This window comes from Saimiri boliviensis, chromosome 5, assembly GCF_048565385.1.
Source record: "Saimiri boliviensis isolate mSaiBol1 chromosome 5, mSaiBol1.pri, whole genome shotgun sequence".
NCBI lineage: Eukaryota > Metazoa > Chordata > Mammalia > Primates > Cebidae > Saimiri > Saimiri boliviensis.
In genome coordinates, this window is record NC_133453.1 from 33,045,694 (window position 1) to 33,062,114 (window position 16,421).

General features: G+C 37.8%; 2 protein-coding genes across 7 annotated transcripts in view; one reads left to right on the forward strand and one right to left on the reverse strand.

The window, feature by feature from the left end:
- METTL21A (methyltransferase 21A, HSPA lysine) overlaps positions 1 to 15,781 on the forward strand; it is a 57,108-nt gene extending 41,327 nt beyond the window's left edge. For both annotated transcript variants that reach the window (XM_074399157.1, XM_074399159.1), the window contains one exon: positions 10,044 to 15,781. In XM_074399157.1, coding sequence (XP_074255258.1) covers positions 10,044 to 10,079 — 36 coding nt within the window. In that variant the 3' untranslated portion in view covers positions 10,080 to 15,781. The remainder of the gene's footprint in view (positions 1 to 10,043) is intronic.
- Positions 1 to 16,421, reverse strand: part of CREB1 (cAMP responsive element binding protein 1) — a 77,508-nt gene that overhangs the window by 12,912 nt on the left and 48,175 nt on the right. For 3 of the 5 annotated variants that reach the window (XR_012517630.1, XM_010336396.3, XM_003925607.4), the window contains one exon: positions 14,350 to 14,500. Coding sequence is in view for 4 of the 5 variants with exons in the window: in XM_010336396.3 (XP_010334698.1) it covers positions 14,350 to 14,500 (151 nt within the window). In the remaining variant the exon portion in view is untranslated. Of the gene's footprint in view, positions 1 to 14,349; positions 14,501 to 15,310; positions 15,374 to 16,421 lie in introns of those variants that run through there. The other 2 variants (XM_074399156.1, XM_039469831.2) reach the window with 2 other exon arrangements.

The following is a 16,421-nucleotide window of genomic DNA, read 5'->3' on the forward strand; positions in this document are numbered from 1 at the left end:
TTCTGTTACAAATGTCATTTTATTTTGATGTGAACTGTATTGAATCTGTAGATTGTTTTCAGTGGTATGGTCATCCTAACAATAGTAATTCTCCCAATCCACAAGCATGGGATGTCTTTCCATTTGTTTATGGCTTCCTTGATTTCTTTTTTTCTTTTTATTTATTTTTTTTTGAGACGGAGTTTCACTCTTGTTACCCAGGCTGGAGTGCAATGGTGCGATCTCGGCTCACCGCAACCTCCGCCTCCTGGGTTCAGGCAATTCTCCTGCCTCAGCCTCCTGAGTAGCTGGGATTACAGGCACGCGCCACCACGCCCAGCTAATGTTTTGTATTTTTAGTAGAGACGGGGTTTCACCATGTCGACCAGGATGGTCTTGATCTCTTGACCTCGTGATCCACCCGCCTCGGCCTCCCAAAGTGCTGGGATTACAGGCTTGAGCCACCGCACCCGGCCTCCCTTGATTTCTTTTATCAGTTTTACAGTTTTCAATGTAGAGATCTTTCACCTATTTGGTTAAATTTATTCCTGGGGTTTTTTTTTTTTGACTACTGTAAATGGAATTGCTTTTTTGATTTGTTTTTCATTTGTTTTACATTATTGTAGAACAATTCTATACAACGGTGTATAGAATTGCTACTGGCCTTTGTATGTTGATTTTGTTTTCTGCAACTTCACTGAGTTTGTCAGTTCTAATAGTTTTTTTGTGTGGAATCTTTAGTTTTTTTTCCAGATATAAGATCATTTCATCTGCAAACAGGGACAATTTAATTTCTCTTTTTCCAATTGAGATGCCCTTTCTTTCTTTCTCTTGACTAACTGCTTTGGCTAGGAGGACATGCAGCACTGTGTGAATAAGAATGGCAGAAGTAGGCATCTTTCTCCCATTCCTGTTCTGAGAAAAGCCTTTTAGCTTTTCTGCATTCAATGTGATGTCGGCTGTGGGTTCATCATACATGGCCTGTGTTGAGGCATTGAGATGCCCTTTATTTTTTTCTCTTGACTGCTTTGGCTAGGACATCCAGCACTATATTGAATAAGAATGGTAGAAGTGGGCATCTTTCTCTCACTCCATTTCTCAGAGGAAAGTCTTTCAGCTTTTCTCCATTCAATATGATGTTAGCTGTGGGTTTATCATACATGGCCTTTACTGTGTTGAGGTATGTTCCTTTTTATGCCTCATTTGTTGAGAATTTTTTTATCAAGAAAGGATGAATTTAATCAAACACTTTTCCTGTGTCTACAAATGTGATCATATGGCTTTTGCCCTTCATGCTGTTGATGTGATGCATCATGTATCATGTGATAACACACTATGATCATATCCAAGTATGGTCTAACAACCATACTTGCATTCCTGGGATAAATCCCATATGATCATGGTGTGTTGTCTTTTTGATGTGTTGGTGGATTAGGTTTGCTAGTATTTGGTTGAGAATTTTTGTATCTATGTTCAACAAGTACAGTGGTTTGTAGTTTTCTTTTGTTGTGTCCTTGTCTGGTTTTGGTATTAGAGCAATGATGGCTTTGTAGAATGAATTAGGAAAAATTCCCTCATCTTTAATTTTTTGGAATAGTTTGAGGAAAACTGGTGTTAGTTCTTTGCAAGTTTGGTAGAATCAGGCAGGAAAGCCAACTGGTCTTGGACATTTCTTTACTGGTAGACTCTATTACTAATTCAGTATCATTACTCATTATCGGTCTGTTCAGGTTTTCTATTTCCTGATTCAATTTTGGTAGGTTCTATATGTCAAGAAATATATCCATTTCCTCTAGGTTTTCTAATTAGTTGGCATATCATTGGTCATAATGGTCTCTAATGATCCCCTATACTTCTGTGGTATTAACTGTAGTGTCTTCTTTTAGTTTGTAATTTCATTTATTTGGACCTTCTCATTTTTTACTTGGCTTATCAATTTTGTTTATCTTTTCTAAAACCAACTTTTCACTGATTCTCTTTTTTTGAGACAGGGTCTCACTCTGTTGACCAGGCTAGAGTGCAATGGCACAGTCATGGCTCACTGCAGTCTCAGCCTCCTAAGGCTCAAGCCATCTTCTACCTCAGCCTCCTGAGTAGCTGGGTCTACAGGCCTCCACCCACCACGCCATGCTAATTTGTGTGAGTGTGTACGTGTGTGTGTTTTTTAAGAAATGAGTTTTTGCCTCATTTCTTGTTGGCCAGGCAGGTCTTGAAATCCTGAGCTCAAGGAATCCACCCACCTTGGCCTCCCAAAGTGCTGAGATTACAGGTGTGCACCACCATGCCCAGCCCTGTCTTGATTCTTTTAGACTTGCTTTAATTTAGTTCTCCTCTGATTTTTACTATTTCTTTCTACTAATTTTGGGTTTGGTTTCTTCTCTTCTAGTTCCTTGAGGTGTATTGTTAGGTTTTTTTATTTGCAATCTTGCCGTATGTTCCTGATATAGGCATTTATTGCTACAAACTTCCCTCTCAGCACTGCTTTTGCTGTATCCCATGGGTTTTCATGTTTCGTTTTCATTTTCATTTGTTTCAAGAAATTTATTTCCCTCTTAATTTTTTCACTGAACCAGTAGTGATTCAGGAGCATGCTGAATTTCCATCTATTTGTACAGTTTCTGAAGCTCCTCTTATTATTGATACTGTTTCATTCCATTGTGGTCTGGGAAGATACCCGATATAATTTTGATTTTAAAATCTTTGTCGAGACCTGTTTTGCGGCCTAACATATGGTCTATACTGGAGAAAGTTCTATGTACTGATGTGAAGTATGGTATTCTGCAGCTTTTGGATGAAATGTTCTGAAACTGTTGGGTTCAGTTGGTCTAGTTCATCTTAAGTCCAATGTTTATTGATTTTCTCTCTAGATCATCTGTCAAATGCTGGAGGTGGAGTTTTGAAGCCACTAACTATTATTATGTTGGGGTCTATCTCTCCTTTACAACTCTAATGTTTTCTTTATATATCTCATGCTCTGGCATTGGATTCTTTGTTCTTTTCTTCCTTTATCTTTATAATTTCATTTTCTGTAATGGCAATATTTGATTCCTTAATTTTTTCCCCAATTATGTATTTGCTTTACCAGTGAGACTTAAAATTTACATGTTTTAATGACAGTAGATATCATCTTGTCACTTCAAGATAAAGAATCTTCTTACACATTTCTTCTAAGGCTGGTGTAGTGGTGACGGATTTCCTCACTTTTTGATTGTCTGGGAATGATTTTATTTTTCTTTCATTTCTGAAGGATAACTTTGCTGGGTACAGTATTCTTGGCAGGCAGTTTTGTTTTTTTTTTTTTGGTTATGCTGCCCAGGCTGGAGTGCAGTGGCGCAATCTCAGCTGACTGCAAGTGATTCTCCTGCCTCAGCCTCCTGAGTAGATGGGATTACAGGTGTACACTACCATGCCTGGCTAATTTTTGTATTTTGTAGTGAAAGGGTTTCACCATTTTGGCTAGGCTGGTCTGGAACTCCTGACCTCAGGTGATTCACCTGCCTCAGCCTCCCAAAGTCCTGGGATTATAGGTATGAACCACCGTGCCTGGCCTTCCCGACCACCCCCAGCTTTTTAACACTTTGAATATATTTTCCAACTCTCTCCTGAACTGTAAAATTTCTGCTGAGAAATCTGCCTTTAGCCTGATGCAGATTCCCTCATGTGACTTGGTATTTTCCTTTTGCTGTTTTTAGAATTCTTTTTCCTTTAACTTTTGAGTTTGAGTATAATGTGGCTTGGAGAAGGCCTTTTTGGATAGAACTGTTTTAGTACATACGAGCTTCCCGTATCTGGATGTATATCTCTCATAAGACATGGGAGGTCTTCAGTGATTATTCTGTTAAATAGGATTTCTATGCCTTTTCCCATCTTTTCTCCTGTGGCACTCCCAAAACGAATTTTTTTTTTGCTTTATGATGTCTCTGTAGGCTTTCTTCATCCTTTTTAGTATATGTTTGACTGGGTTATTTTAAAAGACCTATCTTAAAGTTCAGGAGTTCTTTCTTCTGCTTGATCTAGTCTACAGATGAAGCTCTTCCTGTTTATTTATTAAATTCTTCAATTCCAGAATTTGTTTTTTCTTAAAAATATTTACCTCTTTCTCATTCAAATCATGAATTGTTTTCCTGATTTATTTGTATTATCTATCTGTGTTCTGTTGTTTCTTGCTGAGTTTCCTTAAGATCATTATTCTGAATTCCTTTTCAGGCATTTTACTGATTTCCTGTTCTTTGAGCTCTGTTAGTGGAAAATTGTGTGTTCCTTTGGAGGTATCATGTTTCATTAGTATTTTGTATTTCTTGTATCCTTATCTTGATGTCTGTGCAACTGGTATACCTGCTGCTTTATCCAATTTTAGGGACTGGCTTTTGTAGGGAAAGACTTTTACTATAGATGTAGCTATAGTGTTAGCGGGTAAGGTGTTCTGGATTTGATTTTAGGTATGTCCAGATGTGCTGTCTCTGTATGATTTCTTTTACTGTAATCAGTAGTGGTATATGTAATGCCTTCAGTGGCATCTATGATTTCTTCAGTGGCTTAGGCTTTGGTTGTCACTAGAGGCTGTGATAAAGCTTTGCTGAGGATGGGGACATCAGGTGGATTGGTATGTGGACACAAAGGTGTTGATGGTAAGAGCAGGTTGGGAAAACCTGTCTGCAGACCCCTGGGTGGCACATGTGGTAATGAGAGCAGGCTGGTCCTCATGACTCCAGACAGTGAGTGCTGGTGGGCAGGACCAACCAATCCTCAGACACCCCAGATGATACATGTGGGCACCAATGGGCCTATCTACAGGCTCCTAGATGTGTGCACATGGGCTGGGCCTATCCAGGCAGAAAATTCATAGATACAGTAGCACAAGCATGATGTATGAAAGGACAAAACTAATAAAATGGGCCTCATCAAAATTGCAACCTTTTGCTCTGCAAAAGATAGTGTTAAGAGAATTAAAAGCAGCAGATTGAAAGAAAATACTTGCTCTGACAAAGGATTTGGAAAAAAGGTCTCTGAAAACAAAACAAACAATAAAAATGAGCAAAGGATCTGAATGGATGCTTTATCAACGAAAACACAGATAGCAAATCACATAAAAGTCATTAGTGAAGTGCAGGTTAAAACCACAAGATACTCATCATACAACTTCTAGAGCTGGGAACAAATGATAAACCTAACAATGTCGAATTCTTACAAGAATACAGAGCAACTGAACTCTCATACACTCCTGGTGGAAATACAAAATGGTACAGCCATTTTGGAAAACAACTGGACAGTTTATTAAAAAGTTAAATATAGTTACATTCCATGCAACCAGCCTACTCCTTAGTATTTACTCACATTAATGGAAAGTGCACATAAAAACCTTTATGTGTTTATAGTAATTCTATTTCTCTACAACTGGAAATAGCTGGGATGAAATTCAAAGTGAATAAACAAAGCACAGTACATCTATGAAATGGAATTATCTGGGGTTAGACCCAACCACTGATTCATGCAACAATATTAATAAATCTTAAATGCATTTTTCTAGATGAAGGAACCAGATCTAAAAGGCTACATAGGCCGGGCGCGGTGGCTCAAGCCTATAATCCCAGCACTTTGGGAGGCCGAGGCGGGTGGATCACGAGGTCAAGAGATCGAGACCATCCTGGTCAACATGGTGAAACCCCACCTCTACTAAAAATACAAAACATTAGCTGGGCGTGGTGGCGCGTGCCTGTAATCCCAGCTACTCAGGAGGCTGAGGCAGGAGAATTGCCTGAACCCAGGAGGTGGAGGTTGCAGTGAGCAGAGATCGCGCCATTGCACTCCAGCCTGGGTAACCAGAGCGAAACTCGGTCTCAAAAAAAAAAAAAAAAAAAAAAGGCTACATATTCTAAGATTCCATTTATAAGAGATTATGGAACAGGCAAAACTGTAAGGGTAGAAAACAGTTCAGTTGTTTTCAGGGTGTGGGGAAGCTGACTACAAAGGGATATAAGAGAATATTTAGTATTACAGAACTGTTAGTTAACTAGTTTAATTGTTCCATATGGCATTTTGGTGACAGATATATGACACTGCAACTCTCAAAACCCATAAAACTATACAGCACAAAGAGTGAATTATGTATATGCAAATTTAAGGATAACAACTTAGGTATGTCAGAAAATCCCAGAACTGAATGAAGATGGTGACAAATCTAACTGTACTACAATCCTACGTTATAACCTCATTGAAGGGGTGGAGGAAAAAGGATCAGAGTGAAGTAACTCTAGAAAACTGTGCTTGCCCTAAATACTATTAGGCTAAATACAAAAAGAAGAGTATATAAATACTGCACTGCAGTTGGTAAACTTGTTTCTCACAAGGGTACATATTATTAATTCTTAAAGTTTACCGTAGTATAGATTTAAACAAACATGTAAGCCAAGTTTCTCTAAGAGAAAAAGTTACAAATAGGCAAAGAGGAGAAGTCTAAAATGAGTCATGTGTTTAAAGCTTAGAGTCAGATATGTTAATGTGTATTCATACTTATTTTAAGTGTATAGTTGTCCTTCAGTATCTGTGAGGCATTGGTCCCACGAACTCTCATGAATACTCAAATTCACAGACACTCAAATCCCTTATATAAAATAATGTCATTACTCTTTCCCTAAGTGGCCTGAGGTAATCTGTGAAAATGGCTCTATTCACTTGACCTGGAGAACCCCACAAAAATCATGCAAATTAAGAGGTTCCAATCTTTTGTGTTCACTTTAAGAACACTCGTGAAACTGCCAGGCCATCCAGTGTATGCATATATGAAATGCCAAGATGTTACTTTACACAAACAGTGCGTAGCATTCTGATGTTACGATGGTGGAGTTCGCAGGTGTGCACAGGCCAAGCAGTGGGGCTGGACACAAGGTCGGTGGCCCAGAAAGAGTGCTGAATTTTTGCTGCACATGCTTAAGAATGCAGAGAGTAATGCTGAAATTAAGGGTTTAGATGTAGATTCTCTGGCCATTGAGCATATCCAAGTGAACAAAGCACCTACCATGCGCCGCTGGACCTACAGAGCTCATGGTCAGACTAACCCGTACATGAGCTCTCCTGCCACATTTCTTACTAAAAAGGAACAGATTTGTTCCTAAACCAGAAGAAGAGGTTCCCCAGAAGAAAAAGATATTCCAGAAGAAACAAAAACCTATGGCACAGGAGCCAGTTCAACATTAAAATAAATGCAATTAAAAGGAAAAAAAAAGCCCTAATATTTGCATATAACCTACATGCATCCTCCTGTATACTTAAAATCATCTCTAGATTACTTATAATATCTAATAGAATATCTAGATTACTTTTTTATTTATATTATTTTTAAAATTATTATACTGTTACTTTTTTTCTTGAATGTTTTAAATCTATGGGTGGTTGAATCCACAGATGTGGAACCTATGGAAAACAGAGCCAACTATATATAAAGATACAGAAATAAGAACGTGTGCATAGATGAAGGTCAGTCGGTTGGCCTGTCTGTCTCCTTGTCTGTCCGTCAGTCCGTCCATCTATCTATTTTTTTGAGACAGAGTTTCACTCGTTTCCCAGGCTGGAGTGCAGTGGCGCCATCTTGGCTCACAGTAACCTCCACCTCCTAGGTTCAAGCAATCCTCCTGCCTCAGGCTCCTATGTAGCTGGAATTATAGATGCACCAACCACACCCGGCTAAATATTCCATTTTTAGTATAGATGTAGTTTCACTATATTGGCCACCATTTTCTAATAAAGGAACTAGGGAATCATTGAAAAATGGCTGATTCTAAGGCTAGGGAAGGGAAAACACAAGATAAGAATTTGAAACTGGACAATCGTGTAGTGTCAGCAAGACATGCTTAAAAAAAAATTGGGGCACGTCAAAAGGACACAGAAGACAACTTATAGAAGATTCTAGTGGCCAAAGCTAGAACAATATGAACAACATAATAAATAATAATGGTATTGGGTTACAACTCCCCAAATAAAATATTTATGTGTCTGTATTGATATAAATAAATAATGTGAAGAAGAAACAAATCTTATTTATAGAATTCAGTTGTTAAATGCAGAAGGGACAGGGATACAGAACATTCCCATTAGAAAGCAAATAGTAGTAATTACTGTAGACAGGATTCACTGATGAATTCTAAAATTGGTGGGCAAAACTTTAAAGAGAAAAAAATATATCTGCATAGCCTCCAAGTACCTCTTCTAAAATACACCTAATTACTGTGGTCGTTTTAATATATGACCACAAATTCTTTCATATTCTCCCTTTTAGGAGGTGAAATTTAATTCTCTTCCCCTTGAATATGGGCTGGACAAAGAGAAAAAATGGTAGCTCAACAGTGGAGACACCTGGATAGCACTTTAACCAAGCGATCAAAGTTGACATCGCCAGTTATGTATGTGCTCCCTTTATGATACAAGAGGGGCATATTATACCTCTGTGGAATTCTTCCCCAAACCTATTAACTGTAAGAAAACACTGTACAAATGCAAATTGAGGGATATTCTAAAAGAAAACAGATCACTACTCTTCAAAAGTGACAAGGCCATCAAAGACAAGGAAACAGAAACTTTCACAGACTGAAGGAGACGATAAATGTAATATGGCACCCAAATTGGATTATATAAGTAAAAAAAGCTGGGGAAAGAAAACGTATAATTCAGTTAACGGTATTATACCAATGCACTTCTTACTTTTGATAAATGTACCCTGGTTATGTAATATACTAAGATTAGAGGAAGCTGGATGAAGGGTATCTGGAACTCTGTAGTACTATTTTTACAACTCTTTTGTAAGTTTATAATTACTTAAAAATATATTAAAAATATGTATTTACTTTTCTTTGTACTGGTTTGAGTAAAAAACTTGACTCTACAATGTTAACATTTTAGATGGTGAAATTAGAAGTAATTAAATTTTTAGATGTTTCCTAATTTACTTATAATGAATGTGTTTTATTTATGTAATTTAAAAAATTGATTGTAATGTACATACTCTTCAGTAACTTGCTTTTTGCCCACCGAGAACATCTTCCTATCTTAATAAAAATACATCTTTCTTTTTCTTTTTTTTTTGAAATAGTCTCACACTGTCACTCAGCCTGGAGTGCAGTGGGGTGATCTCGGCTCACTGCAATCTCTGCCTCCTGGGTTTGAACAATTCTCCTACCTCAGCCTCCCAAGCAGCTGGGACCACAGGCATGTGCCACCACGCCCAGCTAATTTTTTTGTATTTTTAGTAGAGATGGGGTTTCACAGTGTTGGCCAGGATGGTCTCCATCTCCTGACCTTGTGAGCCACCCGCCTCAGCCTCCCGAAGTGCTGGGATTACAGGCATGAGCCACCATGCCTAGCCTCTTATTCTGTTTTTTTTTTTCTTTGTTTTCTTCTCTTTTTTTATTCTTTTTTTTTTTTTGAGACGGAGTTTCGCTCTTGTTACCCAGGCTGCAGTGCAATGGCGCGATCTTGGCTCACTGCAACATCCGCCTCCTGGGTTCAGGCAATTCTCCTGCCTCAGCCTCCTGAGTAGCTGGGATTACAGGCACGTGCCACCATGCCCAGCTAATTTTTTGTATTTTTAGTAGAGACGGGGTTTCACCATGTTGACCAGGATGGTCTTGATCTCTCGAGCTCGTGATCCACCCGCCTCGGCCTCCCAAAGTGCTGGGATTACAGGCTTGAGCCACCGCGCCTGGCCTCTTTTTTTATTCTTAATGGCTAGTTGTATATAGTTGAATGGATATATTTTAATTCGTATCAAATACACTTTAATTTTTTTTTTAGAATTTCTCAAATTTTTTACCCTATCAATTTTCTAGGAATCTATTTATATCCCTCAACTCTTTAGTTTTCTAACATTATTTGTTAAAATGTTTGCTACTTTATCTTTTACTTTGCTAGATGGGTGTTTTATAGTTTTATATGGTCAAATCCATTTAACCTTTTCCTTTGTTACTTCTGCCTTTAGGGAATCTATTAAAATCCTTCTACAGTGTAAAGTCACATAAAGGCAAAGGTGATAAATTGTGTTACTTTAATAATTTTTCACTCCCTACTTCCTGTAGGAAGAGTTCATTCCCACTCCACTGACTTTGGGCTAGTCCTTGCCTGTGCTGTGGCCAACAGAGCACAAGAAGATGTAATGTTCACTACAATCAAGTGAATCCTTTCAAAAGCATTGCCCTCTTCTCAAAGAGGTGCTGCTCTAGGCCAGGATCCTAGAACCAGATGGGTATGCGAAGGAGAGAAATAGCAACTGACCTGCAGCTGCCAACATGTAACATAAATGAGGAAGAAATTTTGTTTTAAGGCACTGAGATTTGTGGTTATTAACAAAAATTCATAAAACTGTCTATATTTTCTTTTAGAATGTTTACCACTTATCTTCATCTTAAAATAAAAGGAAATTTGGATAGTGATGAATTTTTTCCTCACTATCTTTGATAGGAAAAGATCACAATCTTTTTTTTAAAGTTTAGTTTAAGACAGGCTGTGTTTGATGTGCCTAATGGATATTCATCCTAGTGAGCATGCTTAGGAGGAGGGTGCTTCTCTTAACTTTTCCACTGAAATAGCCACAATAGAAGAGGAAACCAAATATGGAGATTTTGGGGGTGCAGCAACAACCAACCACTGCTGGTATAAACTTCTTTTAAATCTCTTATTTTGCCTTAAAAATAAAGTATATTTCTCTCAAATATTTTAGCAAAATCAACATTCATGGAAAGCATTCCACATTCACCTCCTAATGCTACACAGTCCCTAGCACACTGCCATGTGCTCTGGTTTGAGAGGCACAGCAGAAGATGGCTGCTAACTGGAATCACTGAAGTAGCATGTTTACAGGCCTTGGTGCCAGATATGGGTTCAAATTTCAGTTCTCCTAATCTCATGAAGTGTGTGACTTTTGGCAAAATATTTAAATTTTCTCTGTTATTTACCTTCTCCTCCTCTAGAGTGGGTATAAGCTTCTACCTCACTGTAGGTAGAATTAATAAAATAATATATACTGGGGCTTAATAAATAGTACTCAGCAGAAATGTCAAAGCCAGAAAGAATACATAGAATTAAGAGGTATCGGCCGGGCGCGGTGGCTCAAGCCTGTAATCCCAGCACTTTGGGAGGCCGAGGCGGGTGGATCACGAGGTCGAGTTCGAGACCATCCTGGTCAACATGGTGAAACCCTGTCTCTACTAAAAATACAAAAAATTAGCTGGGCATGGTGGTACGTGCCTGTAATCCCAGCTACTCAGGAGGCTGAGACAGGAGAATTGCCTGAACCCAGGAGGCAGAGGTTGCAATGAGCCGAGATCGTGCCATTGCACTCCAGCCTTGGTAACAAGAGCAAAAACTCCGTCTCAAAAAAAAAAAAAAAAAAAAGAATTAAGAGGTATCAGCATATAAAGTAATGCCTCAAATACATGGGTATGGATGAAGGTTCAAGGGAGAAATCCGAAAGGTAGTCAGAAAACCAGGTGAAGTAAGCCAAGGAAGAGTTTAAGGTAATGGTAAGTCAAAAGTGTCGAATACTCCCTAGCGTTAAATTATTATTATTATTTTTTAGATGAAGTTTCGCTCTTGTCGCCCAGGCTGGAGTGCAGTGGTGGTGATGTCGGCTCACTGCAACCTCTACCTTTCAGTTTCAAGTGATTCTCCTGCCTCAGCTTCCCGAGTAGCTGTGATTACAGGCGCCTGCCACCATGCTTTGCTAATTTTTCTATTTTTAGCAGAGACGGGGTTTCACCATGTTGGCCAGGCTGGTCTTGAACTCCTGACCTTGTGATCCACCCACCTCGACCTCCCAAAGTGCTGGGATTACAAGCGTGAGCCACTGCGCCCAGCCTGCACCCGGCCTGAGTTAAAATTAAATGAAAGAAAATACTAGATTTGCCAAGTGGGAGGGAATTTTTACCTATTTATAGACATATGAGCGGTATGATAGTCACAGACACCAGATTCCAGTGAATGGAGGCTGAAAACGTAGAAGCAGTAGTAATCTGGTAATGAAGAGGAAAAGGAACTATAGCAAAATCAATGGGAAGTTTCCTTTTTAAAGAATAAGTTAACTAAATCCAAGCAAAGTAATGTTATAAAAGAGTCCATGGTAGGTTGGGTGTTGTGGCTCACGCCTGTAATCCCAGCACTTCGGGAGGCCGAGGTGGGCGGATCACCAAAGGTCAAGAGATCAAGATCATCCTGGCCAACATGGTGAAAACCTGTCTCTACTAAAAATGCAAAAAAATTAGCCAGGCATCGTGGTGCGTGCTTGTAGTCCCAGTTACTCAAGAGGCTGAAGCTGAAGGATCACTTGAACTGGGAGGCGGAGGTTGCAGTGAGCCGAGACTGCCCTCCAGCCTGGTGACAGAGAGAGACTTCATCTCAAAAAAAAAAAAAAAAAAAGCCCATGCTAAGTCAGGTAGCTTCCCTGAAGATCTCAGGCAAGCAAAAATTAGTAGGAACTGTAGTTATGTGTGCCCTGTTCCTAACTTAGTGGTGGCAGTGGTCATAAATCTGAAGGAGAAACGAATAGAGGAAAAAGGAACTTTGGTCTGCCAGTCTACAGGGGGGAAACATTTTGTACCATAGAGCCAAACTACACAGACATAAACAGAAGTCCTTCTGTTGTTTTTTATGATCAAGAAGATTTATTTTCTGATTCCTCTCCTATGTTTGCTTAGAACTGTTTTCTTTAGTAAGCAGTGTTGTCTTAAATATTACTACTCAGCCTTTGCTTGAGACTTCTTAATCAGACTTGCTTCTAATTTTAAGTTAAGGGTTTCCTTATAAACATTTTTAAAAACTAAAAATATTTTAATTTGTATTTAAAAATATATTTAAATTATGAATGCAGCTTTCATCCTTCTGTTTAGTAAAACTTAAATACTCAAAATCACAGATGGATGGAACACAAATAAGTCACTTGGAGGCCAAGTGCGGTGGCTCACACCTGTAATCCCAGCACTTTGGGAGGCTGAGGAGGGCAGATCATGAGATCAAGAGTTCAAGACCGGCCTGGCCAACATGGTGAAATCCTGTGTCTACTAAGAATACAAAAAATTAGCTGGGTGTGGTGGTGGGTGCCTATAATCCCAACTACTCGGGAGGCTGAGGCAGGAGAATTACTTGAACCTGGGAGGCAGAGGTTGCAGTGATGCAGTGAGCCGAGATCTGCCATTGCACTCCAGCCTCGGGGACAGAGCAAGACTCTGTCTCGGGAGGGGGGAACAAAAAGTCACTTGGCTTGTTTCCAATTCTTTTTCTAATATCCTGGGAAAATCTCGCCATTTCTCAAAGCTTAGATATAATTTACTAACATTGTGACAGCTAAGAATATTTTAGGAACAAAGAAGTTGATCTGAGCTGTAAGTGGAATTGCACATTTATAAAACTCATTTCAACAGAGCACTACAGTTACAAAGTGCTTTCAAAGGAATTATCTTACTTGACTCTTAAAACAATACTCTGGATGTCTGCTGGAATCCCATTTTACAAAACTGAGGTATAGAAGGAGTATGTTCTCCCAAAATGGAGGGATGTGGCTAGGACTTGGAAACCCTCCTTTTTTCACTTTATCAGTGTCTGAAGCATCCTGGGATGAACAGTGAAATACTTTTACCAATCTCAAGCTTTTTAAACCTTTAATAAGGGTATGTAAATACCCTTATTTTCATTTTCTTCTGTCTCAGTCACTTCTATATGAAAATTCTAAATGAAATATTTAGTAACTTATTTTTCTTGTTTTTGACGGCAAAATCATTTACAGCAATGAAGTTACTTTCTGAGAATTGCTTTACCAACATTTCATAGATTTTGAATGTAGTATTTTTTGAAGACTACAGATTAAGATTTTTGTCCGTAACGTGGTATTCTTAGAATTAATGTAGTTTTGAAGAATCTTTAGATATTAAAATGTTATCATTTTGAGTAAAGATAATATTCATTAAAACATGAACTGGCTACCAAACATTTACTTTATATCAAGTAAATTTAATATAGATAAAACTTAACACACAGTTAATACACATATATGAAACTCTTGATCTTCTTGAACAATACTACATATGAAATGAAACCATTTTAAAGTAACCTGGCTAGCTGGTTGGAGTGCAAACATAGGCTAGTTGTACATTAAATCTCCTGTGGAGAAACTGCATGAAAGAAAACTACTCCATAATCAAAGATTGACCCATAATCCTACAGCCATGTAAGTGCAGCTTATTAAATAAAGAAAATTTAGCAAGATCCATTACTTCTGCCAGGAAAAAAAAAAAATGCAAAGATCCTATTACCAGCAGATGTAAAGACACACATCCAGCAGAATGTGAAGACACACGTGACCCACAACAGTCTAAGTCAATGCAGTCTATGTACCTGTTCTTCATTAGACGGACCTCTCTCTTTCGCGCTGCTTCTTCAGCAGGCTGTGTAGGAAGTGCTGGGGAGGATGCCATAACAACTCCAGGAGCAATAGTGCTAGTGGGTGCTGTGCGAATCTGGTATGTTTGTACATCTCCAGAGGCAGCTGAAAAAAATTGTGAGCATGGCGTAAGACAGAAACATTGCAACTTCATTCAATTATATGTATCAATCATCAATCTAAGCATGTATTTTGGACTAAAAGGGAAACAAAAAAGAAAAGATGATTCTGGCTAAAGTATTGAAAGAATCAGCACTCTTGGCAGCACTACTAAGAAATAATCCCCAATGTAATGTATTTATTACAGTAACCTATATCTGCTGGATCTTATACTGTAGTTTTCATTTGAATGCAGTTCTGTTCTGTCATTAACATGCTTACCAACCTTAAGTCTAAAAGGTAAGTGGGGCACAGCTTGGATGATCTTCCTAGATAGAGTATAGTCCTCAATGTCTTCCTTTGATATTGGTAAATTCATATTAAAAAATTTCAAGTAGACTCTTGCCACGACATAAAAACCACCATGATTTTTCATAAAATAACAAAATGAAAAAGAAAATAAAGCATTATGGTCAACTATTATAAATTTCTAATTAAAACAAAACTGAAAGTATGAAAAAGTGTATCACTTGATACCAATTATATTATTTGAAAACATATTGTTTTAATGTAAATGATAATGGCTAAATAAACTGAAGTTTTATTTTTCTAACTGATGCACCATTTGTAAAAACAAACAGAATCACTATTTGTCAAACTGCTTCTAAAAACAGCATAATATGTTCTCCTAAGAATAAGCAACCTAATGTTACTTAAAAGAATTTGAAGGTCTTCATAAAATTATTCATATTAATTATTAATATCAATTAAAATGTATGGTTTGAGTGGAAAAGATTTATATACTAAACATGTTACCATCTTCAAACTGACGTTCAGAATTCAAATTCACTGACATCCTGCTTTACAATTTTTGAGTACCTGCATGTAAAGTGAAAAGGTGTTTTACTCTCATCAATAAGCAAAATATAATCTTTTTCAAATACTCGTTTAATAACAGAATATATTCTGTAAACATTAGGGTTCTTTAAATAAGTTATGACTCTCTCCAGTTGGAGTTTCAGGATTATTCAATTATCCACGGTAAAAGAATACAACTATCATTACCTAACACAGGCAAAATGCATTATTATTTATAAAAATATTTTCAGAAACAAATTTATTTTCAGAAACAAATTTATTACTATTTCCTCAGTCAGCAAATTTCCAAGCTGGCATTAACTATGTTCTTCAAATATTCAAACAAAGCCAAAGAAAAACGGTTAACTGCTATCCATAAGGAGTCCTGAAATACACAGGGAAAAAAAAAAAAAAAAAAAGCAAAAACAACCACCAAAAAAGCAACTTCTATAATTTGTCAAAAATTTAATGACTGCTTTTTCTCTAATGAGTAGCAGATCTGCATACTGGTATAAGTTCCTGTGGAATATACTGTTTTTCATATGAAATAAAAACTGGGTCAAGTGGAGAGGCACCTCAGCACTTTGGGAGGCCGAGAAAGGAGGATTGCTTGGGGCCAAGAGTTAAAGACTAACCTAGGCAATATGGCGAGACCCTGTCTCTAGAAAAAAAACCAAAAAACAATAATAACACAAACTGATGATTTTAGCAAAGAAGATTTAAATTTCTTTTGAATAAAAGGCAGAGAAACAGAATCCTGAACTTCTGAAGATTCTTTTCAGAGATTTAGTGCAACTCTTATTTGACACATGAAACAAACAAACAGAATACTTTTCTGAGGCCCAGAGAAGCTGGGTTTTACTCAAGGTGTCATAGCAGATCCATGCAGTTAGTTATAGAATCCATCTTTCTTAACTCCTGATTTCCGGGTCTTTCCTTCTAACCTACTCTGTTTCTTCTACCCCAAATAATAAAGGTGTTAAATGCAGATGTAATATTTTTAAAACTGAAAATAGTTGTTTTTATGCCATGACATTTTGGTCCGATTGGAATAATGGAAGAGTTCATG